The sequence below is a fragment of the Heptranchias perlo genome, chromosome 12 (assembly GCF_035084215.1).
Source record: "Heptranchias perlo isolate sHepPer1 chromosome 12, sHepPer1.hap1, whole genome shotgun sequence".
NCBI lineage: Eukaryota > Metazoa > Chordata > Chondrichthyes > Hexanchiformes > Hexanchidae > Heptranchias > Heptranchias perlo.
Genome location: NC_090336.1, coordinates 21,600,142 through 21,627,038, shown reverse-complemented (window position 1 = coordinate 21,627,038; position 26,897 = coordinate 21,600,142). Strand labels below are relative to the sequence as shown.

Sequence of the window (26,897 nt, the reverse complement as noted above, 5' to 3'; positions counted from 1 at the left end):
GTGTACAGTGGTGTTCCCCAGGAGTCAGCATTAGGACCACTGCTTTTCTTGATATATATTAATGACTTGAACTTGGGTGTACAGGGCACAATTTCAAAATTTGTAGATGTCACAAAACTTGGAAGTGTAACGAACAGTGAGGAGGATAGTGATAGACTTCAAGAGGATATAGACAGGCTGGTGAAATGGGCAGACACATGGCAGATGAAATATAACACAGAAAAATGCAAAGTGATACAGGTAGGAAGAACGAGGAGAGGCAATATAAACTAGAAGGGAACAATTCTAAAAGGGGTACAGGAACAGAGAGATCTGGGGGTATATGTGCACAAATCGTTGAAAGCGGCAGGGCAGGTTGAGAAAGCGGTTAAAAAGCATACGGGAGCCTGGGCTTTATAAATAGCGGCATAGAGTACAAAAGTAAGGAAGTTATGATGAACCTTTATAAAACACTGGTTTAGCCACAACTGGAGTATTGTGTCCAGTTCTGGGCACCGCACTTTATGAAAGATGTGAAGGCCTTAGAGAGGGTGCAGAAGAGATTTACTAGAATGATTCCAGGGATGAGAGACTTTAGTTACATGGATAGACTGGAGAAGCTGGGGTTGTTGTCCTAGGAACAGAGAAGGTTGAGAGGAGATTTGATAGAGGTGTTCAAAATCATGAAGGGTCTAGACAGAACAGATAGAAACTGTTCCCATTGGCGGACCAGAGGACATAGATTTAAGGTGATTGACAAAAGAATCAAAGGGGACATGAGGAAAAACATTTTTACGCAGCAAGTGGTTAGGATCTGGAATGCACTGCCTGAGGGGGTGGTGGAGACCAGATTCAATTGTGGCCTTCAAAAGGAAACTGGATAAGTACTTGAAAGGAAAAAATTGCAGGGCTACAGGGATAGGATGGGGGAGCGGGACTAGCTGGATTGCTCTTGCATAGAGCCAGCGCAGACTCAATGGGCCGAATGGCCTCCTTCAGTGCTGTAATTTTTCTATGATTCTAATATATAGAGGATTATGGGCCACTTTCATTGGTCCCTGGGGTCCCCTGCACGAATGGGGTTTGGAAACATTGACAAGTTTGATTCATGCCATGGCCTCATCTACTCCACACCTTCTGCCTTGGACTTTGGCCACTCTTGGTCAGGTAATCTTTGCTGGTCGAATGGCTTCTGACCTTAAAGTGCTTATAGTGTTGATACTGTCTGCCCTTGTCCTCTCGCAGGCTGTCCTGGAAGGTGGGTAGGAATTCTAGACGAATGTGATTTCTAGTTTTGCTGGATTCAACTTTTTCCCCCATTCACTGTCAAAACCCTTCACAATTTTGAAAAACTCTTGAATATTCCCAGTATCTCAACCTTTTCCTCATAACTATTGTTTTCTATCCTTAGCAAATCTACATTGTATGCTGTTAATGACCCTAATATCTTTTCTATAAGGGTGCACCCAAAATTGTACATAGTTTACAGTGACCTAACCAAATTTAGTACAGATTTATCATTCCATCCTCACTCATGTACACTATGACCCCATTTATAAATCCACAACTCTCAGCATCTTCCCATTGGGAGTATATTTCTTATTTTTCCTCCCAAAATACGTTCCCTCACATCTTTACACATTAAATTGCATCTACCCAATGCGTCTAATTTTTCTGCATCCTCCTGAAGTCTTTTATAGTCCTTCTTGCTATTTGACAAATCCTCTACATCCAGCAAATGTCAAGATTGTGCTCCGTAAAGCCAAGTCCATATCATCAATAAATACCACAGACAATTGGAGCCAGCACTGACCTTCGGGTTTCACCACTTCCAACCCTTCTACATATGAACATAAGAAATAGGAACAGGAGTAGGCCATAAGGTCCTCGAGCCTGCTCCACCATCCAATAAGATCATGGCTGATCTTCGACCTCAACTCCACTTTCCCGCTGTCCCCACATCCCTTGATTCCCCTAGAGTCCAAAAATCTCTCAGTCTTAAATATACTCAACGACTGAGCATCCACAGCCCTTTGGGGTAGAGAATTCCAATGATTCACCACCCTCTGAGTGAAGAAATTGCTCCTCATCTCAGTCTTAAATCGCTCCCTTCTTATCCTGAGTCTATGCCCCCTAGTTCTAGACTCTCCAGCCTCTCCACATCTACCCTGTCAAGCCCTCTAAGAATTTTAGACGTTTCAATGAGATCACCTCTCATTCTTCTAAACTCGAGAATATAGGCCCATTCTACTCCATCTTTCCTCACTCTCTCCAACTCAAACAACCACCATTTACCCTAATCTTCTGTTTCCTGTCTGTCAACATCACCCACCCTCCCCTTGCCCATCGTCCCATTACTGAACAGACAAAATTATTTGCTTCCCTATAATTACCCTCGTGCTGAACCACATCTCAGAGAATCGTACCGGGGGAGGGGAGAGTGCAGAGTGCAGAGCTGGAGATGTGAGAATTTGGGGACTGAAAGCTCAGATGATCTTTTCAGAGACTTTTGGAGAACGGAGAGAAGTAGCAAAGCAAAATGGTTTTGAAAGAGCGTTTTAAGAAGCAGGAGCACAATAACTGAGCGACTGGCTCCCACTGGTGGAGCAGGGAGAACAGGAGTTTAAACAGTAATCCAGAATTTGCTGAGCTGACGGTGAATGCTGGAATATACTGCTGGATAAGACTGCTTAGGGTGAGAGCATGGGGAATACTGAAATCAAGCACCTTGAAGTCAAAGTGGCACTGTGCTATGATGTTTAGTATTTTACTTTCAAATGCAATAAATTACATTATTTTTATGAGATAGACACAATATGCAACCTAATACTTCTTTTATATTTGACATTAAAATAAGCAGTCACTTTCTACTTTTGAAGTATTAAGATGAGTCCTGTTTTTGAGCTAGCTGTGAAAAGGCTTTCAGTTTGAGATCTGGTGGCATTCTATCCATGGCAGCTTAGACAGTAGGCAGCAATGAACTATCTATCTCCCCATGCTGAAAGATTGATTTACAAAATTATCCAAACCTATTTTGGGACAGTTTAATAGGTTGCACCGACAGCACAGCCAGAATTTGCTGGGCCTGGATCGGAGACAAAACATATACATGAGTGGCACTATCCAATCTGGTCACGGCTCCTCAATTCTATTATTGCTTTATGGATTTAAAATCATTCTACAACAAATTGCAATAATATAGTACCAAATATCCCAAGGCACTTTCCAAAGGAGAATCAGACACCAAGCAGAAGTTGGGAGAAGTATTAGGGGAAGTAATTGAAACCGTAGTCGAAGAAGTAGGTTTTGAGCAGCCTACTGAATGTGGGAGAAGAGATGTAACAAGGGGTTTATGGCTGGAGGCTCTGTCCTGGATCGTGCAACAGAGAGGTGGGGGGGAACGTACAGTACAACCGAGTAGAAAGAACGGAGAACGAGAACTAGGATGTAGGGCTGGAAGAGGCAGCAGAGATAGAGTGCAGCAAAGCCTCCTCCTCCCGAACAGCACCACATACTTCCTGGTATTCAGTCGCTATGTAGGAATAACTGGTAGAAGGGGAAAAACAGTGTTTACAAGTGCAGGGGATATCTATTTTGGCCTCCAGCATGGGGGAATGGTGCATAGTTCTGGAAGACCTAAAAAGGCAGCAATGTATTAAAATCTGCTGCTGAGACTGCAGACTACAGCAACAGTATGGCTATCTTTACTGCAACAACACTTCTGCAGCAACTCGTACAAAAGTCTTACTTCCTGACTGGTTTTAGCCGGTTTTCCATCCCTTCCTATAAGTCCTGCCCGGGAGCAGGGGGCAGTGGATCCCAGGCCTGCGCCCATGCTACTGATTGCCCAGACCATGTGTGTCTGTACGCAGTGCCATCAGCTCGATGCATTACACACTCGCTGTTGGGGTGGGCAAGTACACACAGGGCAAATATGGCTCGCAGCGGCACGTTGCTGGAGGGTATCTACAGGGCACATGGCTGTGGGGTAAGAGAAAAGACCTGCATTTACACATCACCTTCATCATATCTCTTAGAAACAGCTGAAAGCAGCAATTTACCTTGAAATTTAGTAACTGATACGTATGCAAATGCGGCAGCCATTTTGTATGTCAGTAGATCCCACAAAGAGCAATGAGTTGAATTTACCAGTTAATCCGTGTCCTTTAGTAGTGTTTAAGGGAGGAATGTTGCCCAGGGCACTGGCAGAACTGCCTTCTCTAATAGTTCTACAGGACCTTTCAACGTGCACTTGAACAGAAAGTGCTACCAACTGAGCAAAGCTAACAACCTTATGTTGAGATAAATAGAGGACACATAGCGGTGGTTATATAGAGAGCACATGGCTGCAGGTATATCAAGGCTATACGGCTGCCAGTCACATGGTGTATGCTTTCTGGCCACGACCAGGGCATTGCTGAACACAGGAAGTCGATGCAGATTCCTCAGCTTCGCCATCAATCATTCTTACACTTGTTCCGAACAGCAGGCTTAAATCTTTAGCTGCTGGAGAAAGTTTTGGAGGGTTGCTGCACTGTTCTGCAGCTTTGCTTCCTCGTCCTCCGACAGCTTCAGTGCGGTTACATTCACCACTCCAGCAGCGGTCAGCGTACACGGCAGGCTGAGGAACACCTCGCTGCTGATTCCATACCAGCCCTGTGGGGAGAATACAACTTGGGTTAGTGCTCACAGAGTGAACGACGCCAGTCCCTGAGCAGGGAAAGGCTAAGCAATGACACTGAGTCTCGCTTCTACCTTCTCCTCCTACACTCACGCACCCTGTCCTTCAGGACTCCCAGACCTTACAGCCAAGCCGGCCTGAAACTGTTCACCAGTCTGGTACAGTTACGTGTTTCAGACAACTCCAATTGCAGAACCAGAATACAGTCCGTTTCCTGTTGTGCCATTGGCCTGTTTACACTGCAGGATAAACTCACTAACATTGAACACAAGAACAGCGAAGAATAAGAGAAGGCCATTCACCCAATTGATGCTCATTCCCCTCGTACTCCATCTCACCCAGCCCTGCATCTGACTGCATTTTGAAAGTCCTTAGATGTCTTTGACTCTACTACCTTGCATGGTGCATCATTCCAAACATACACCACTCTGAGTAAAGAAGTTCTTCCTAATAATGGATTTAAGTTCACTTTTCACTAATTTCTGTTTCTGTCCTTTGGTCCCACAAGTCTGACTTGCTTTGAGCTAATATTCTGGGTTGACCTTATCCATATCATCTAATACTTTATGTACCTCGGTGCAATCCTCCTTAATCACCAACTCTTATGGACTACAGAGCTTGAAGTGTTCTAATCTTTCCTGACAGCTCGTTCCCTTTATACTTGGGATCATTCTTGCTGTTCTTCCCTATACCCTTTCCGATATTTCTATGTCCCTTTTGAAGTGTGTTGATCAAAGTTGCTCAAAGTCTGATGAGCAATATGAAGCCTCAGTACCTCCTCCTTAGACTTGAATTCCACTGTTCTCATCATGTATCCCCACATTGTATTTGTTTTAACTGCTTCTGCACATTGTCTACCTATTGAAGGCAGTGAGTCACCATTCCTTCAGGACCATATCCCACCTGTTTATACTTGTGCTGAGCATTTTTTCACCCAGTATGTAATACTTCACATTTCTAAACATTACAATCAAGCAGGGTTGGTGCTGCTAGTCCCTTGACTGCTGCTGGAAAGTGCACATGTAAGATGTTGGGTGAGAATAAGATTGGGCTACACTGTGATGCCCTCCACGGTAGAATAGCTCGCTGACTCTCACTAGGCTCATACGTGAAGAATAGGCACTTGAGTGAGATACCAGCGAGCTGCTGGAGCCAGTGGAACCATGCCCATACATGGTCCTTCAGGACTATTTTAATTGGTCCAGAAAGGATGGTACTAGGAACCCAGTGTCACCGAGATAGGGATCAGCACCATCAGCCCCCTCAATCCGAGGAGGGCACCACGACTAAAACACTCATAGAAATGGTTCAATCGAACTAAAAGTGGCGTAAAATAAAACTCAACTGCTATCTCATTCTCACGATCGATTACGCAGTTACCGATAAACGACGCATGGTCCCCTCTCCAGGACCACCCGGGCGTGCACATAGGCCATGGCAGCCAGTCAGAGCCACCCTCCTCTAATCACCTTTGTGACTGTGGAAATGCTGCGTTCTTCCAGACACTTCGTCATTCAGCTGTGGGCCTGGAAACTGATTGGGTTCCACTCACCTTCACCAGCGTGGAGACGGAATGCGATCGGCCCAGATTTCTCAGGATACTCTCCGTTAGATCGGCCACCGACAGCCCAACAGACCACGACCTCCGGCCTTTCTCCTTTACCCCTTTAAAAGCCCTGATGAACGCAAAACAAAAATGGATCTGAATGCGTAACCACGGAAAAATAATTTTTGACAAGACATTTGCCAATCTGTTGAAAGGATATTTTTGAGACTGGACTGAATTAAATCCCAGCAGGAAGTTTCAGTTGGTGAAATTGAGCCATACAAACCAGGAAGTCCAAGGTTTAATATCTGCTTTGTGCTGAGCCGGCTGAATTCAACCAAGACTGCAGTCCAGACACCACGGTCAGCCTCCGTTCCCTACACTGCAACAGTGACTGCACTTCAAAAGTACTTCTTTGGTTGTAAAGCATTTTGGGACTTCCTGAGGTCGTGAATACAAGTCTTTCATTCTTTCAAAGGGACAGGAAGGGGTAAAGTTACCAAGCTTCCCACTCCTGATCACTATCCGGTGACCCCCACTGTAAGTGCTTGTATGTGGAAGTCCTGTAAGTTCAGGATCAGGATCAGCTGTGATGTCTCCACTGCAACTCTCAATATCTAGTCTCACAAATGGAGAATGATCACTTGGTCAAGGTACCAAAGGACGACGAGCGCCTGTGGAACTGTGCTCCTTTGGAGAGCGGGAATCCCAGGAGAAGCTGAAATATTTTACTGTAATTGCTAGAATTACCACAAAGCTTCCTACCTGTGAGCCAGCTGCTTGTGCTTGTCATGGTCTGTGATTATGTCTGGGTTGTTATTTTGCATGACGTCCATCTCCGAGCCCCTCCACACAGCCACTGAGAAACAAAAAAATAGATCAGAAGCTGTGCCGAGGATTATTGATCACTACTGGGCCCTAATGTCAAATATTCTTATTATTTTGCCTCATGATGTCAAATCAAATATCCCAATACAGAAAAAAACCTCACTATTTATTGAATGAAAATATACAGCACATACCCCAGTAGGCAGAAAAATAAAAGTTCTATCCCTTTACATTTCCCACATGGCTGGTCCAAGACATCCATGATTCTATGCACTTGACTCAGAGGAGGAGGAGGAGGAGTCAGCATCTGGAACTAAACTCTTATAAAGGGAGCTTCTGAGCAAAGCTGTAACTTTTGCAGTTCACTGGGAAACACAACTGGGTGAAGCTTTGTGGAAACATTTCCCGTGATTGGCAAGCCTGCTGTTAAGAACATCTGCAATTCTGCTTAAGACATTTATAGACAAAGCTGGGAGAGCAGACTTCGTCCCACAAGTCTGGGTAGGATTTGAATCCAGATCCCAAAGGAGAAAGGACAATGTCTAAACCAAGGGAACAGCCCAATCCCCACAGTACACAGCTTTCCAACAGGCACAACTACAGTTACCTAAAAGGCAACCCTCTAACAGTCACATAACAGTACGCCCACCGACTCCCACAGCTACCTTGATTATACTTCCTCTCACCCCGCTTCCTGTAAGGACTCTATTCCCTTCTCCCAGTTTCTTCATCGCCTCTGTTCTGACGATTCCTCCTTTCACATCAGTGTTTCCGATGTGTCTTCCTTTTTCCTCAACTGAGGATTCCCCTCCACTGTAGTTGACAGGGCCCTCGACAGTGTCCGTCCCATTTCCTGCACTTCTGCCCTCACCCCTTCCCCTCCCTCCCAGAACTATGATAGGGTCCCCCTTGTCCTCACCTTCCACCCCGCTAGCCTCCACATTCAACGTATCTTCCGGCTCCATTTCCGCTACCTCCAGCACGATGCCACCACCAAACACATCACCTTCTCCCCTCCCCAATCCGCATTCTGAAGAGACCACTCCCTCCGCGACACCCTGGTCCACTCTTCCATCACCCCCAACACCTGCTCTCCTCCCCACAGCACCTTCACGGAGATGCAACACCTGCCCTTTCACCTCCTCCTTTCCCACCGTCCAGGCCCCAAACACTCCTTCCAGGTGAAACACTGATTTACTTGTACTTCTCTCAATTTAGTATACTGTATTCGCTGCTCACGATGGGGAGACCAAATGCAGGTTGGGTGATCGCTTTGTTGAACACCTCCGCTCAGTCCGCAAGCGTGACCTTGACCTGCCGCTTGCCATTTTAATTCTCCGGCCCACTCCCACCTCGGCCTCTTACACTGTTCCAATGAAACTCAACAGAAGCTCGAGGAACAGCACCATATCTTTTGATTAGGCACTTTACAACCTTCCGGACTCAACACTGATTTCAATAACTTCAGATCATAACCACTGCTCCCATTTTTTCGGACAACGGGATCTGGTAATGGTTCTGCTGTTGCCATTTACAGCCCCTCTAGACCCATCTTTTGTTTCTTTACTTGTCCCATTACCACCCTCCTTGCCTTGCACCATCATCCTTTTTATCATCCTCCACCATTTGTCCTCCACCCTATCACAGACTTTCCCTTTTGTTCTTTTCTTTCCTCCCACTTCCCCAGTTTCTGTACTTACTTAAAAACTGTTTAATCTTCAACTTCTTCCAGTTCTGATGAAAGGTCATTGACCTGAAACGTTAACTCTGTTTCTTTCTCCACAGATGCTGCCTGACTTGCTGAGTATTTCCAGCATTTTCTGTTTTTAGTTCAGATTTCCAGCATCCCCAATATTTTGCTTTTGATATTATACAAGAGTACGTGGGCTGTCCATCAAGTACTGGGCACAGTCTTTCTCAGACATTCTAGACAAGGCAATTAGCAGCTTGAGCCCACCCTCACCAACAACATTACACACTGTTGGGCATTATGTTCACCCGCACCATTTAAAGTATCAGCTATATGACTGGACCTTACTGTTTGGATCCTACAATTGAAGGAAACAATTCATCAGGTCCGTGGATCAGAACATACCCGTTCTTTTGTTAAATGCAGGTCAATGCATTTATTACAAAGAAAGCAAGATTGCAGCAGTGACAGAGTGTAGAGAGGGCCAAGCGACAGGAGGGATTGGGCACAGAGAGAGGGCCAAGCGACGACAGCGATGGGCACAGAGAGAGCGCAAAGCGACGACGGCGATGGGCACAGAGAGAGCGCAAAGCGACGACGGCGATGGGCACAGAGAGAGCGCAAAGCGACGACGGCGATGGGCACAGAGAGAGGGCAAAGCGACGACGGCGATGGGCACAGAGAGAGGGCAAAGCGACGACGGCGATGGGCACAGAGAGAGGGCAAAGCGACGACGGCGATGGGCAGAGAGGGCAAAGCGACGACGGCGATGGGCAGAGAGGGCAAAGCGACGACGGCGATGGGCAGAGAGGGCAAAGCGACGACGGCGATGGGCAGAGAGGGCAAAGCGACGACGGCGATGGGCAGAGAGGGCAAAGCGACGACGGCGATGGGCAGAGAGGGCAAAGCGACGACGGCGATGGGCAGAGAGGGCAAAGCGACGACGGCGATGGGCAGAGAGGGCAAAGCGACGACGGCGATGGGCACAGAGAGAGGGCAAAGCGACGACGGCGATGGGCACAGAGAGAGGGCAAAGCGACGACGGCGATGGGCACAGAGAGAGGGCAAAGCGACGACGGCGATGGGCACAGAGAGAGGGCAAAGCGACGACGGCGATGGGCACAGAGAGAGGGCAAAGCGACGACGGCGATGGGCACAGAGAGAGGGCAAAGCGGGTGACGGCGATGGGCACAGAGAGAGGGCAAAGCGGTGACGGCGATGGGCACAGAGAGAGGGCAAAGCGACGACGGCGATGGGCACAGAGAGAGGGCAAAGCGACGACGGCGATGGGCACAGAGAGAGGGCAAAGCGACTACGGCGATGGGCACAGAGAGAGGGCAAAGCGGCGACGGCGATGGGCACAGAGAGAGGGCAAAGCGGCGACGGCGATGGGCACAGAGAGGGCAAAGCGACGACGGCGATGGGCACAGAGAGAGGGCAAAGCGACGACGGCGATGGGCACAGAGAGAGGGCAAAGCGACGACGGCGATGGGCACAGAGAGAGGGCAAAGCGACGACGGCGATGGGCACAGAGAGAGGGCAAAGCGACGACGGCGATGGGCACAGAGAGAGGGCAAAGCGACGACGGCGATGGGCACAGAGAGAGGGCAAAGCGACGACGGCGATGGGCACAGAGAGAGGGCAAAGCAACGACGGCGATGGGCACAGAGAGAGGGCAAAGCGACGACGGCGATGGGCACAGAGAGAGGGCAAAGCGACGACGGCGATGGGCACAGAGAGAGGGCAAAGCGACGACGGCGATGGGCACAGAGAGAGGGCAAAGCGACGACGGCGATGGGCACAGAGAGAGGGCAAAGCGACGACGGCGATGGGCACAGAGAGAGGGCAAAGCGACGACGGCGATGGGCACAGAGAGAGGGCAAAGCGACGACGGCGATGGGCACAGAGAGAGCGCAAAGCGACGACGGCGATGGGCACAGAGAGAGGGCAAAGCGACGACAGTGATGGGCACAGAGAGAGCGCAAAGCGACGACAGTGATGGGCACAGAGAGAGCGCAAAGCGACGACAGTGATGGGCACAGAGAGAGGGCAAAGCGACGACAGTGATGGGCACAGAGAGAGCGCAAAGCGACGACGGCGATGGGCACAGAGAGAGGGCAAAGCGATGACGGCGATGGGCACAGAGAGAGGACAAAGCGACGACAGCGATGGGCACAGCGAGAGCGCAAAGCGACGACAGCGATGGGCACAGAGAGAGCGCAAAGCGACGACGGCGATGGGCACAGAGAGAGGGCAAAGCGACGACAGTGATGGGCACAGAGAGAGCGCAAAGCGACGACGGCGATGGGCACAGAGAGAGGGCAAAGCGACGACAGTGATGGGCACAGAGAGAGCGCAAAGCGACGACAGTGATGGGCACAGAGAGAGCGCAAAGCGACGACAGTGATGGGCACAGAGAGAGGGCAAAGCGACGACAGTGATGGGCACAGAGAGAGCGCAAAGCGACGACGGCGATGGGCACAGAGAGAGGGCAAAGCGACGACGGCGATGGGCACAGAGAGAGGGCAAAGCGACGACGGCGATGGGCACAGAGAGAGGGCAAAGCGACGACGGCGATGGGCACAGAGAGAGGGCAAAGCGACGACGGCGATGGGCACAGAGAGAGGGCAAAGCGACGACGGCGATGGGCACAGAGAGAGGGCGAAGCGACGACGGCGATGGGCACAGAGAGAGGGCAAAGCGATGACGGCGATGGGCACAGAGAGAGGACAAAGCGACGACAGCGATGGGCACAGCGAGAGCGCAAAGCGACGACAGCGATGGGCACAGAGAGAGCGCAAAGCGACGACGGCGATGGGCACAGAGAGAGGGCAAAGCGACGACAGTGATGGGCACAGAGAGAGCGCAAAGCGACGACAGTGATGGGCACAGAGAGAGGGCAAAGCGACGACAGTGATGGGCACAGAGAGAGCGCAAAGCGACGACAGTGATGGGCACAGAGAGAGCGCAAAGCGACGACAGTGATGGGCACAGAGAGAGCGCAAAGCGACGACAGTGATGGGCACAGCGAGAGCGCAAAGCGATGACGGCGATGGGCACAGAGAGAGGACAAAGCGACGACAGCGATGGGCACAGCGAGAGCGCAAAGCGACGACAGCGATGGGCACAGCGAGAGCGCAAAGCGACGACAGTGCTGGGCACAGCGAGAGCGCAAAGCGACGACAGCGATGGGCACAGCGAGAGCGCAAAGCGACGACAGCGATGGGCACAGAGAGAGCGCAAAGCGATGACGGCGATGGGCACAGAGAGAGGACAAAGCGACGACAGCGATGGGCACAGCGAGAGCGCAAAGCGACGACAGTGATGGGCACAGCGAGAGCGCAAAGCGACGACAGCGATGGGCACAGAGAGAGCGCAAAGCGACGACAGCGATGGGCACAGAGAGAGGGCAAAGCGATGAGGCACAAAGACGGTAAAGTAGCACTTTACATTGTCTTGATATGAGGGATCAACAGGTACAGTAAGGATGCTGTGACCCATAGAACACCTACCTTCATTATCTCCATGCTCTCCAATGATCCAGGCCTCCTTTCCAGCTGGTGATGTTTTTAAGGATTTCCCCAGGATGAACTGGAAGCGTTGAGTGTCCAGGTTACAGCCAGTCCCAACCACACGGTGCGAAGGAAACCCACTGAGCTTCCAGCCCACGTACGTCATCACATCAACTAACAAACCAGATGACAAACATCAAACACTGAGGCAGGGGGTGATAATGCAACTCACCCCATGTAACCAGTAACATGCCCATCATATGTAAAATGGTCCTTCTTATAAAGTACCTGTGACCTGTACCCCAATCCTGTAATGTCTCCCACGTGACCACCACTCCCTGGAACCCAAAAACATCCTTTAAACCCCCACCCTTTATCCTAGACCTTCCACAAGACCCGGTATAACTGGTAACACCTTTCTACTAAGATACTTGTGACCAGCATCCCCACTCCATAAGGTGTCCTATGTAACTGGTACACCCTGCAACCAGTACCTACCATAAAGTGCCTTCCTACTGTCTAATCAATCCTCGTCCCACCTCGCAGTAAATTGACTATGGTACACTGATGGCTGTGTACCTGGCTGGGAGGCAATGATGAGCACACAGTTGGGACTGTATCGCACCGTGTTGGAAACGATTGTCCTGAACAGATCCACATTGCTTTGTATTGCTTTCAGGTAGGACTCCTCTCCGCCCCAGGTGTTAGCGGTGACTATCACCACGCTGGAACCCGCCGAATCGGAGAAATCTGGGGAAAGAGAAAAGAAAGGCTGGCAGTTCAGAGGACAGTCCCAACAATCCCCCTCTATCCAAGGGTTTGAAAAACGTAGGGCCCAGAAATAATGGGGAGCGATTCCCTGCTTCAGAACCCGACGCCCAGGTGTATCTTCGCTGTAAACCATGTTGCTGGAACAGACCCTGAACACAGTATCACCATCGCCACTGAGACACCAACAATGAGAAACAAAGATCGGACTAACGTTGCAAGTTAATTCCACCCAGACCTCATCTGTGCTCTCTTAACTGCCCACGCACACTTATTTTTTGACATTTTATGATGTGCGCCAGCCCTCAAAAATAAAGAAAATTCCCTTTGATTATCCGCAGTTTCCACTGCCGAGTAGTTTTGTGGCCGAAGGCTGGGTTAGGTCATTGTTTGAGTTCCTGTACAAGCACTGGTTGTCCTAAGATCACTGATGTGGCCTGCTCAGAGAGCTTGTATTTTAAAAGCCAACTAAACCCCTTTGAAGTAAAGAAAAATCTCATCTTGTTAACCCTTGTTTGAGGAGAATACACGACCGTTTTTTTTTGCAAATTGTGTGTATGATAAAAAAAAAATTGTAATTTTTGTGCTGGATTTCCTAATTAGACGACACAAACCTTTGCTGATTTCAACTCTGGGTAGACTGAAGATCTCCATGTCCAGCGTCCCACCTTTCATGGGATTTTCTGATACCGGAATAAATGCTAATTTTTCTACGACATCCTAGAAATAAACAAAAATCTGCATGATTTTATTTTTCCAATTTTCTCCCCTATTCTTGCTTGCTCTCACTGGATACACCCACTGGTATTGGTAGCCCTCCAGTACCTCATCCGTTCTTCATGTTCAAGTCTAGACAGTGAGTTTCAGCCGGCCATTCGACTGTGGCGTCTCAGCCGAGCCTGATGCAGCCTTCAGCTGGCATTCTCACACCTTTCCATTAAGAGTCACTAGATAGTGATCGGGAGTGGGAACCCGACTGATTCATATTCTGCTCCCTGGACCAGAAGAGCTCAGGCCAATTGCAATACCTCAATTAGTGCCTCAGCTGAGATCAACTAGCTCAGCACAGGTCAGGGACTGAACCTGGGATCGTCTCCATTTTTATGGCTCAATACTATGCCAGACGGTGCATCTACCCACTAACCCATCAGGGGGCAAGAGGTATTATTTAATCCATTATAAACTGATTAAACTTTCGGCACCAAAGTTACGATGTCATTATTTCAGCCTAGTCACCCAGCACCAGCAATTCAGCGAGATTTCAAGATTATGAAGGGGTTTGATAGGGTAGATGTAGAGACGATGTTTCCACTTGTGGGGGAGTCCAAAACTAGGAGCCATAAATACAAGATAGTCATCAATAAATCCAATAAGGAATTCAGGAGAAACTTCTTTACTCAGACAACGATGAAAATGTGGAACTTGCTACTACATGGAATAGTTGAGGCGACTAGCATTGATGCATTTAAGGGGAAGCTGGATAAGTAAATGAGGGAGAATGGAATAGAAGGATATGTTGATAGGGTGAGATGAAGTAAGGTGGGAGGAGGCTCGTGTGGAGCATAAACACCACTGAATGGCCTGAGTCTGTGCTGTAAAATTCTACGTAACTATGTTTCAAAGGCCTTTGTACATTTCACCGCTTTATAATTACCATAACATATTTACCAAGAATCTTTTAGGGATGTCATTTGACCAATATTTCACCAGCTCCGTCAGCTGGGTTTTTCAAATTGATGCCAGTTTGGACAGTTCCAAAATCACCAGTATATGGGAACAACAGACATTCGGCAAACCTCATCTGGTACCTCACAGCATTAATACCTCCCTTTAGACAAGTCCCTTTCTCTATTGCTGCTCGGAGCCTGATCGTGTGGCCTGGTCTTGGTCATACTTGTTGGCCAAGGACTTGTCTCCCTATTGCTGCCCATGGATTGACCATGGTCTCACTCCTCCTGGTCTCACTCACTCTTATTACCCACTGCCTGGTCCTGCTTGCTGCCTGCGGCCTTGTCCTGAGAACATTTTCATTCTAGTTCAGAGGTTTTCAAAACTTTCCACATAAGGGATGCCCTGCAAGTATTGACGGACTTTTTGGAACGACCTACAAATGTTGACACAATCCTGGGGACTCCCCCACCCCCACCCCCGACTCTCCGAAAGATAAGGTCAGGGTAAACTGCACTGTTGGCAGAAAATATTAACAACGTACATGACAAGAATTTAATAAATATGGAAAATTTTAGAACTGTGACAACAGGCAGGAATATGATTATCTTTTTTCCAATTTTGACTAAATCTAATTGTAAGAGTTTATTATCAGATTTAGTGCTGGCAATCCTATGTTCTCAAAACTGGACTTGCAGATTTACAAATTCTTCACTGTGAAGCGTGATAGATATTTGGGACAAATCACACACGTCTGTCTGTCTGTCAGTAAGTCAAACCGTATTGTTCAAGATCAAATACAATGGGTTTTATTTTTAATGATATAGAATTGTGGCAATTATCATTTGTTTCATTGCATCAAAGCAAGGTTCTGCAAAACTAGCAACACTTACCCAAAGAATACAGAATAGATGGACTGAATTACAAAACACAGAACTAGCCCTTTAAGGTTGGTTTGTACTGTTGACGGACTGGGCCCTAAATGCCTCCTCCCCACTCAGCTTTTATTTTTCTGTATTTTATTAGTTTTCGTGCTTTTTACTATCTCCCGTCGCTGAGTTGATCCCAGAGCTGATAATGACTTTAGTTAACAGTGAGGGTGAAGGTGGATGCATCAAACTTCAGACATGACACTGGTTAGTTAAACTAGTACGTTATCAATGCCTAAATAGGTAATGTTCATCAGCATTACTGACACAGGGACACAATTAAATGTTGACAGTAATGGTATAAATTCAGCTTTGTGCCCATCTATTGGCAGAACGTCCATATAACGTGGCTGTCCTCAGATCCTTGGATCCAGCTGCTGTGATTGTGATGTCCACTCAAAATACATTGAGAAATAATAAATAAGCCAAGTACAGTCAGCACAGAAAATTACTCACAGTCTCCCCTTGCCTTTAAAAGACGGAATGAATTCTCAATTAAAAAACGTCACTGAACTCGTCCCTACCTTTACAGAATGAAAACTAAGAGCAAATTGCCTAAGTTGGCAGTGTGAAAGGACACGGTGAGGGGGGGGGGGGGTGGGTGGGAATCAAAGATTACACAAGACCAAGGGTGAATATCCCTCAACAAACTCCACTTTAACCACTGCTTTCAGACCAGTTTATTGATGATGTTACTAATCTGTATACATCGAGGGCCACCCTTTAAGAAGTGTTGTTAATGGACCGTTATTCCTCCGATTTTAAAAGAACAGGGTCACCCCTCCTTGCTCTGCTGTTTAAATCTGACAAATTGCGATGAAGAGCCGAGAGCAATTGTGCAGGACACCACTGAGGATGAGAGGGATAAGAGATGATCTAAACCAGGAAGTGACGATTAGCTGACACCAAAATTGTGTTTTAAACACCTAAAGATTGTAGCAAAAAGGGAATAATGAGGAAAGCAGAGTTCCAGAGGTGGTGGGGGTGTTCTGATGCACCTGCTCCCCTTGTCCTTCTGGGTGGTGGAGGGCTTGGTTTGGGAGGTGCTACCGAAAAAGCCTTGGCGAGTTGCTGTAGTGCATCCTGTGGATGGTACACACTGCAGCCATGGTAGTCGGTGGAGGGGGTGGATATTTAAGCTGGTGGAGGGGGTGTCGATCAATTGGACTGCTTTGTCCTGGATGGTGACGAGCTTCTTGATTGTTGAAACTATATGCACATATTAAGCTTAAGAGGAACAAGAGAAGAAAGTTCAGAGAACAATGACCATATATTATGATTAATAAAAGAGAGATGAAAAAGGCTGTGATGCAGGAAGCTTAGAGGCTGGAGGGGTGAGAAGAATCATCTATCAGACAGTAAATGTTTACTGATATTAGAATAGCCTCCTCAGATAGGATAGCAGTAATCCAGTCTTGGATGGACTACATCTGGACATGGATATATTATTTTAACTGGTTTACCTTTGCTAAGATGCTCATGGCACATGCCATTCCCAAATCACCATCACCAAGCACCGTAACTTTGCCAAAGTGTCGGTCACCAGCTTGCGTTTTTGGCTGAAGGCTGATGTCAGAGAGACCTGTACGAGAAGATTAGAATCTCGTCACACAGTCTCACTCGCATACATGAAATACTGCTTGTTAAAAAGACAATCTAACACTTTCTTTCTTTTTCTCCTTTCCACGTTTTCTCCCCTTCTCTCCTGAAGGTGCTGACTCCTGCTAGGGTAAAGTTTCACAAGTATCAGGAGCCCTCTGGTTCCTTACCCAAGTGGCCATTCTTCACCCATCAGGATGGACTGTTTGGGGTAATTTTGTGAGGCAAAGTGCCCGGCCTGGAGCCTTGCTGGTGGTGAGGGTGCATCGGTAAATCAGAACTACCTCCACCACCATACTGTGGCCAAGAGCCTTGCCGTGCAAAATTACTAACTGCGTCAGTGGAATATTCAACTACGGGAGGCATTAGAGTTGAAGCTGCACTTATCCTTCCCTGTGATAGAGGTGGTAATGTCTATGCCCCACCTCAGTCTGTCTGCTTACTCCTCCAGCACCTTTCTCTTGTTGCAGAACCTTCTCCATGTTCAACCATCTCACACTCTTTCAAAGGTCTTTATCGTTTCCAGTTGCTAAGCTCTCTGGTGACTTCCTCGTTGCCCTCACTTAGCCTCTGTACTGAGTGATTCCTTATCCTTGGTGACTTCAACTGACATTTAAATTACCCTGCCCTCTTGCTTCTGACTTCTCCGATCCCCATCCTCAAACAAGCTCATATTAAACACAAACTCTCCCAAACACTCCATGGCCATCCCCTTGATCTCACCATCCCACCTCCTACGTCAGGATTACTTACAGGGCCTTTTCTGACTAGTTCCTCGTCTCCTTCACCATTCACAGCTCCTTACCCATTTCTAATACTTCTACCCTTTTCCTCCACTCCTGGAATAAACTACTACCTAGCTCTCGCACTAGTAGTCTCTCTAACTCTCAACTTCCTTACCAGTGGCATTCAAGCCATGGAGGTTTCTTCAGTTTTTCCTCTTTTCCCAATCATCTGCTGCTAGGGATCAGTCTCAGTTCTTCTCTTGGACCTCCTCCAGGGCTTATATGTCTTGGTGATGAGAAATGCTCAAGGTGTGGTCCAAATAGAGCATTATGTAGTTTGAGCAAGACTTGCTCTGACTTGTACAGTTCTGGTTATGTAGTTCAGCATTCTATTGGTTTCGTTAATTGCTGCTCTGCAGTGACTGGACATGTTGAGTCTTCTAAGCTCCCTAGATCTCTTTCAGTTCATCCTGTTATTTCAACACCATTCACTGAGTACTCACATCAACCATTTTTCTTCCTCTGTGCAGTACTTTATTTACACTAGTTTGGGTTAAATTTCATCTTCCCACTTACATATTTTATCTTAATCATTTTGAAGCCCCTCCTAGTTTGATATCATCTGCAAATCAGACCAATTTCCATTTTGCTTCTGAATCCAAATCATTAATACAATTTAGGAACAGTCGGGGTCCCAACACTGATCCCTGGGGTACCCCACATAGCACTTGCCCCCAATCCAACTCTAACAATTACTTGCTGCTTCTTGCCCATCAGACAATTTCTTATCCATTCCCAGTTTTTACCCTGAATCCCCACAGCTTTAAGCTTTAATAATAGCCATTTGTCCTTTACTTTGTCAAATTCTTTCTATGCATCAAGGTACACCACGTTGTAGGGCTTTTCACAGTCCACTTAAAATTGAGGACGTTGGTCAGGCAGGATTTTCCCTTCTGAATCCATGTTGAATGCCGTTTACTAGGTTACGATACAGATAATCCTCAAGTTTACTCCTGATGATCGAATTCACTATTTTACCCAGTATTGATACAAGACTAATGGGTCTGTAGCTGCCTGGGTCTGTTTTATCACCTATTTTGAAAATGGAACATGAGCCTGTTTCCCACATACTGGGACCTCCCCAGTGTTCATCAAGTCCCTGGTAATCACTGTTAGCACCTCACAAATCTCATTCCCCGTCTCCCTAGGTACTTGGGGATAAATGCCATCCATTCCTGGGGATTTGTTTTGGACCCTTTTAGTCTGTCTAGGACTTCCATCCAATTGATGTCAAAGTAGTTAATTCTATTAGATTATCACAGTTTAGGGAGGGCATATGGCTCATATCCTCCCTAGTGGATATTTGGGGGAAGTAATGATTTAGCAAATTAATTAGCTTATGCTCATCCTCATTTTCAGCCCAGTTAGCATCTTTTAGAGTTCTCACTTCCTCTCTGATTTAGTATTCTAACAGGAAGAAGCCAAAGAAATTCTTACTGCTGTTTTGCTATGTTTTCCATATCTCTCTTTCTGAACACATTCTTAAATGTGTCTACATGCTCATATTCATCCAGGGACCCTTCCAGCTTTCTCTTGCAGGCTTTGTAGGTATTGTTTATCCTCCTACTTTACTTCTGATTAATTTATTGATAAAGTAAGTGGTAAGTGCAGCAACGCATGGGAGGAAAAAGGTGACTTTGGACCTGTGGTTTCCAAAGCTCTCCACCTCTGGAGTTTTCCTCGTGTCATTTCTGGGACTAATTAATAGAGATTGATTGCTATGATTAGTCAAAACCTCCATCATTGTGTCTTGCGACTAACTAGGATGGTAGAAAGTGAACTAGATGGACCTTGGTCTTTTCTTGTCTAGCAATTCCTATGCTCCTATGATCATCACACCTGATTAGTCTACGTCTGCCAAAGACAGCCGTGGAGTCAGGGCTATCACAGCATTCTTGTGGTGGTGAAAGCCCTCTCTTAAATCTATGTGAGAAGAAGATAAATGGTGTGGGCTTCTCAGTACAGACGGACTACGGTCCATAAACCAAAGAGATCACAATTTTTAGGCAGAAGATTGTAATATCCTGTGTAAGGTTCCTGCTGAATGTTGGTAAGTAGGTTGGCCTGTTCAAATCCAGGGCCCAGTCATGAAAGGACAGAGTGATAACCAACTATCCTACCTGGTTTTAGTAGTTAATGGTTTTGAGTTTTTAGCTGTCCTTCATTTCCTGTTAGTCCTATCTTTAGGTCCAGGGGTACTAGTGGATATTCTTTTGAAACCATTAGCAGGCAGATGAGATCTTAGGATGTATGGCCAGGTGGACACAATACCAAGTCCCAGGGGGCTGGTGTAAAACACTAAATCAACCGCAGGAGTACAGTGTACAATTCTGGTCATCATACTACAGTGGGGACACACAGACATTAGAGATGGTACAGAGGTGTGTAACTAAAATGATCGCAGGGATTGAGTACCTGAGTTATGAGCAGAGAATAAGGAGCAGGGAATGTTTACACTGGAGAAGTGAAAGCTCATGAGACCTTATTGAAGTTTTTAAGATTCTAAGAGATGTACATAAACTGAACGCTAATAAATTGCTTACCATAACTACAAACACTAATCGGGGGACATGGACTCAAGCTCAGAAGAAAGGCGGTGACCAGCTGGTTTAGATTTAACTACTTCACACAGAGGGCGGTGAGTGTGTGCAACAGACTGCCCAGGGAGACAGTGGAGCCAGGCAGTGCCAACAAATTCAAGAGGGAGCTGGATAGATTTTTTTGTGAAAGAAATGACCGAGGGTTATAAAAGACTTTTGCGACTGGGCAGATGGCGCACAATGGTGTCTTCTGGTCCTATATGTTTTCACATCTGAGTAAAAGTCAAAAGAATTCACAAACCTGAAGAAATATCAGCCATGTAGGCGCTGAGCTCCACCAGGGATGGTCCATCGGCAGAGGGCCTCGAGTACAAGGGCGGAGCTTCCTCAAACTTTGTGATCATTTCATTTATCAAACCAATGATATCTGTCTTTGGCTAAAGAGTAAAAAAAAATTAAATTAGTGCAGTTTTCAAGAAAAATGGTTATTTCCCCTTCCTTTTGACTCTTCTTCAGGTCACATCACATATTGTGTGCAGCAGGAAGAGCAGACAGCTGCCTCGGCCACTGGTGGCCAGGCCCAGTCTGTCTCCTGCCATGTACCTTCCAGTCTGTCACTGGTAGTAGGATGGTGCTAATGAGAGCCTGGCATGACACTCCATCTCATTTTCTACTTTACTGAGAAACATCTTGAACAGACCAGTCAGGTTCAGAATTTTCTCACTGTGAAGCCATGGCATCAATCTCCACCTTACCCCATCCAAGGCACAGCCTGGGTTCTCCTCTGTGGGCAAGGCTTCAGAATGACGGCATACCTACAACTACCGACACCCCCTGTAGATCAGCGGTTTGTACGTGTTGCCCAGAGCCTGCAGATCAACACTGAATGTCATTTGCTCCCCGCAGACCAGCACCTCCCTTGCAGAACAAAAGCATTCATGTGTCACGAGGCCCTGCAGATTGATATTTCACAGTCTGTGCCACCATTCCCGCATTGGCGGATCTGAAGACTAACATTCTACGCCCATGTCACTGGGTCCTGCTGCCAAAGTTTCCCAGTTTTATTGCTCACTCTGACGTAATAGCCAGCGTGCTGCTGGTGGGGATCTGGTTTCTTACATGACTCCAGTGCTGCAGGTACGGTAAATAAATGCGTCCTTGCACATCCACGTGTTTCCCCTCACGAATAACCATGTTCGAGGTTGGTCTCAGGAAGCACAAAGGGGGACCAAAAGGATGAGAGTCAAGAATCCACATTCGAATGGGAATATTATAGGAAGATCCTGGATAACCAAGGAAAGAAAAACAGATCTGTACTTCATTTAATAGATTTGTATTTCATTGCACAAACTGCACAGTTTACACAAAAAAAAACTTTTTAACCTAAAGATTTTCCTAACAGTCAAAACAAAGCTGAGACACAGAAACCAGACCAAACACTGGATTAAACAGGATACACCAACACCAATTTCAAGTAGTGACAAGAGCTACAGTCATAGGACATCTTGTAATAGCGACATCGAATGGAGATATGGAACCTGATAGTGAGATACAAAATCAATCTAAGATAAATAAGATTCATAGATCCTCCTACACCAAGAGCATATGAAGAAGGGTGTATCCAAGTAGTTTGGTCTGGGCCATGGTATCTAGCTACCTATTCTGGTCACAACCATATGTCTTCTGAATTTTGTAATAAGTAGGGGTCAGATTTTATTCAAGCCCCAGAGATGAATATTTGGGCACTTGCTGTTTAAATGACTCTTTTTGTGAATTTTGTGGCCCTCAAGGTGGGGAATGGAAACTTTCAATTTGGGAAATCCCTCCTGGCCCGGTTACCTTCTCTACGATTCTGGAGTGTCAACAGTCTGGCTTGTAGCACCCACAATGGCTCACTGACTGATGTGGACCAGATGGGTCTAGGTTCATCCCTCTATCAATGCTGAGGTAGCTTACCTTAACTGGGGCAGCAGTTGGGCCTCAGTGCCCCAGGTTAGGGAAGGAATAATCAGCCAGGGGTCCTGTGCCAATCACTATGCAGTTCCGTCTGCTACAAATGCACGTGTAGACATCAAGAACAGGACTGGGTTTGCCTACGATGCATCTCATGGTAAATAGTCTGGCAACATTTATTATTCAGGCTTTCTAATGAAGAATGGTCACTTGGGCAAGGCATTGGAAAGTGTGCATTGGCAAGGAACTGTACCCAGCAGGAGTCAGGGCTTCAGGAGAGCAGGGGATAAAATTGGTACAAAAGAGAAAAAGCCTGCCTTATTTAATAACATAATGTTGGGTGGTGGGAGCGTGTGGAAGGGATACTCAAGATCACTGACAATTAGTCTAAATGCCCTCAACTGGTTAACCCATGGTCGAGAAATGGCGAAGGTACCTCCGACCAGAAGCTTTGTATGGCTTCTCTATTCATCGACAATCCTGTTTGAAACCATCGAGAAGACCCTTCTTTGTACCCTTAGTCCTTGCAGACAGTAGAAGTTGGGGGGGGGGGGGGGAGATTTTCCACTAAAGTTCCTTGCTACTTCCAATCCATGAGCAATGTAAACCTGCTGTTTAGATGTTTTCAGGGGACTCTTGCTACACTAACCAGGGTTCTGTCACCCCTGCCACAGGAATGTGTCCAGTCATTTTTTTTCCCTGCTGGAATACCATGGATTCTGCAGTGGGCTTTGCAATCAGGATTCTACTCAAGGCTCGGGTCATTCTAATGGACTGGTTTGGTTCAAAATGTCTTTGTCTTGTGCTAAGTCAAATGTCATTCTCAACCAAGAAACACCAACTCTGGACAGCCGTCTCAGGTCCCTGTCATTCCTCACGTGAACCACAGCCATCCTGATGGAATTGGCCACTCTGAAGGTGAATTAATGCAAACAAAATTCCTGTGGACTTGGGCAGGGTTGCATATTGCTCCATCTTCAGATTCTTACGCTGAACTGCCATGCTGACAGTTCCCTAATGATGCAACAGGTTTAGCTTTCTCATACAGGTGGGTCTTGTTTCTCTAGCTCAATAGATATCACATGCTAATTTGGCCAGTAATGGGCTGCTTGGCCCACCCAGCTTTTAGGGATTGGAGCTAGCTGATTCTTAGCCTTCTACGACTACTGGTATCCCCAGTATAAACCAGGTAAAGTGTGGGGTAGATCCAGCCCTGTTATTCCCCCACACGCAATAACTGTCGAATCAGATCCACCAGGCTTGATTCTACACTGGGCCGGATTTTGCAGTAAAAATAACGATGAGGGCGACAGCGCTCACCGTTATTCATGTGCAAACTGGACAGCAACTTCCAGCGACCGCACATGCGCAGTTAAACGCGGAAAACCGGAAGTTGCTGTACAAGATGCTTTTTGCTGGATGTGGTTCATGGGCTCGGCGGTCCCTCCTCTCCCCAGTACCTTGTCCAAGTGGCCACTACATTAGGATTTCAATAAAACAATGATAGCCATGTGAAATTTTCATATTATATCCTCTTACATACGGAAAAGCAGCCAGTGGTACAGATTGTTTTCATCCAAACTTGGGCTTTGTTTGAAAAGAGCATTTTGAGCTGTAGAAGACTGGAGGATACAGATCTGTCACTATGGTGGGAGAAATATGAAATGATGAATTAAGAGTGCGACACAAGATTGGTAATGCACAACTTAAAGCATATTTGTCTGAAGCGCATATTTTCCTTTAGCATATTGCACCATATGTCTAGTAACAATACCAGATTCTCCAACAGTCATAATCCCCTGTTGATGGGATAAGGCTTACCTTAGCATTTAAAGGGACAGTCCTGCTCTCTGACAGGGTGGGGCTTACTTTGGTATCCAGCAGGAACAGTTCCCCTCTCTGACGTGGGGAGGGGAGCTTACCTTGGTATCTAATAGGAATGGTTCCGATTAAATTCAGCAGATCTTTCTGGGAGCCATCGCTGAAAGCTGAAAGTTAAACAGAAGTATTTTAGTCCCATTCGGCTGCTGGAATCACACGGGATCAGTGTGTAAAATATTCACTTTAGAGTGACCCACTCTTGTGCTTTTCATCACAAGACATGACTGCTTATTCACAAACAGGACATCCAAAGAGGCCGTGACTAAAATTGAACTCAGGCAAATCACGCATGAACTGGAAGAGAAACACATGTTGTGTATCTGACACGTCTGGCTGTCTCTCAACGCTTCAGTCCCATCTGTGTCTGGGTCAACCTCTGCCAGTTCTTTATTTTTTTAAGCCCAACTTTCCCTTCTCCTCTCCTTACTTACTCTTGCAGGGCTAGTTTTCTGCAGGCACTGGTACCATACAGTACCTTGCCCAAGTGACCAGACAATGAGTGCTGGCCGATTATTTCATTATGGACAGCCTCACACTTGGACACGATCCTGCCTTCATCTGACATGCACACCCGCACTTTACAGCAGGAGTCACTGGGATCACAAGCGAGAACCTTGGCTGAATATTTTTTCCTTTCCTGGCGGAGCAGGGCTGAGGTGTCACTTAAGCACTGATCTCTCAGTTTCTTTCAGTGTAGCCATCATTAGGCAGTCAAGCCAATTGTCTCATTCTAACTGCTGCTCTGGCTGATATCAGTTAACATCACAAGGCAAGGATTGAATTTGAGAGCTTCTGGTCTGTAGCTACCTGTTTCTAAGTGCAATTTTGGGATCTGACGAGTTTGCTGAGTCTGCCCATTAGTGGATTTACACTGTCTCAACACCATACACACAGACAGACATGAGACATCACTACATGGGGTGGATTTACACTGTCTCAACACCATACACACAGACAGACATGAGACATCACCACACAGGGTGAATTTACACCGTCTCTCGTAATGCCAGAGTGATTCTGGCAGGTGTGTTGAGCTCCTCACAATGGCTACACTGAAAGAGAGAGAGCGATCAGTGCTTGCGTGACACCTTAGTCCTGCTCCACTAGAGCCAGACTTTTACAAGTGAATGAAGCAGATCACCGTAAGCCAATAGGGCTCTTCAACCTCATGCAGAGGGGTTCGCTCAGGAGCAAGAAGAGGAAGATCCCCACTGAAAGCTCCCAACTCCAGGCTGCCATAAAGACAACATTACTTGTTCACGTGACAGGGGTAGGATATGTATGATGTGTGAAATACAAAGCATTCTGTACGTGTTTGAGCAAACTGTATTGGACGCTGACTGGATGCCTCACAGCCAGTGTTAGAGAGGTCTCTGCTTCCAATCCCATTTATATGGGCTTCTTTGCTCAAATCTGACACATTGGCTAAACACGGCTACTTTACACTTTTGTTTAATAAAGTTTTACACACACACAATTTTCTCCCTTCCTCTCCTGGAGGCACTGACTCTTGCTGGGATTCCAGGGGAAGCATCACTCTACCAGCTCAACCTAGTAGCTAGTCTTCATTTGTAAGCCTAGGCACAATAGGTGTCGGCAGGCTATTCAATTTTGTGGGGAAACATCAAAGGCAAATACAAGTTCAATCCTCTCCTTACCTGACATCCACACACCTCCGTTTTCCAGCAGGGATCAGTGGATAATGATCAGGAGCAAAGAGCCCTAGCTGATTTTTCTCTTCCCTAGCCCAGTGGCCTGGGGCCAGCTGTAGCATCACTTACCCACCTCACCAGCAGCGATCAGCTCATTCAGCACAGATCAGGGACTGAACCAGAGAAATAAAACACAATTTTCTTGCCCTCATTGTGATGCACTGTCTCCATGGCTGGTGGCAGACCGATCAGCCACAGGCTTCTGCCAGTGCTGCTCTCTAACCTACTGCCTGAAGTCAGCCCTGCTGATGTAACCTTCCAATTATACTCTCCTCAGCACCTCCTTACAGCTGACGTGAATTCACCTCGCTGGTACATCACCACCTTATAGAAGTACATCTGTTTGATAACAGGTAGCCATAAAAATGGCAGACTTTCGTGTGTTTGATTTGAAAGGCTTACTGTACGTGTCCAGTGATGATTTAAGTTCAGGGAATTTTTTGTGCACATTCTTCAGCTCCTCGATGGTCAGGTCCCGGAATTTATACTGAAAGAGATAAGTTCAATGTGAATCTGGACAAGATCAAATGCAGCCAGTATATTATCACCCCATACCCCCCACAATGTGTGTGTCTCAATCTCTATATCTATTTCTCTCCATCTATCTCTCCCTCTCCTTCAATATGTGTGTCTCTCTCTCTCTCCCCAGTGTGTGTCTCTCACCCTCTTCCCCAGTGTCTGTCTTCTCCCGCAGAGAGTGTGTGCTGTGTCTCTCTACTCTTCCCCCCACCGTGTGGCACGTCTCTTTCCCCCCCACCGTGTGCGATTCCCTCTCACCCCCCCCGCTTCCAGGTGTGCACGTCTCTCTCTACCCCCCATTCCTATG

General features: G+C 46.9%; 1 protein-coding gene across 4 annotated transcripts; it reads right to left on the bottom strand.

Annotated features, from left to right (window-relative positions):
- Positions 1 to 2,722: 2,722 nt before the first annotated feature.
- On the bottom strand, positions 2,723 to 26,560 carry uevld (UEV and lactate/malate dehyrogenase domains). 4 transcript variants are annotated; one of them, XM_067993760.1, is made up of 12 exons: positions 26,474 to 26,507; positions 24,300 to 24,466; positions 24,018 to 24,121; positions 21,645 to 21,808; positions 20,827 to 20,962; positions 17,065 to 17,183; positions 13,619 to 13,724; positions 12,816 to 12,986; positions 12,237 to 12,410; positions 6,972 to 7,065; positions 6,213 to 6,336; positions 2,723 to 4,635 (listed from the first exon to the last, which is right to left on the bottom strand). In XM_067993760.1, exons 4-12 carry the CDS (start codon positions 21,780 to 21,782, stop codon positions 4,471 to 4,473), a joined length of 1,227 nt encoding a protein of 408 aa, XP_067849861.1. In that variant the 5' UTR covers positions 21,783 to 21,808; positions 24,018 to 24,121; positions 24,300 to 24,466; positions 26,474 to 26,507; the 3' UTR covers positions 2,723 to 4,470. The 4 variants fall into 4 exon arrangements, with proteins under 4 accessions (XP_067849861.1, XP_067849862.1, XP_067849863.1 ...); XM_067993761.1 differs by having other exon boundaries at positions 24,022 to 24,121; XM_067993762.1 differs by having other exon boundaries at positions 24,401 to 24,466; positions 26,474 to 26,488.
- Between the last annotated feature and the right edge of the window lie 337 nt (positions 26,561 to 26,897).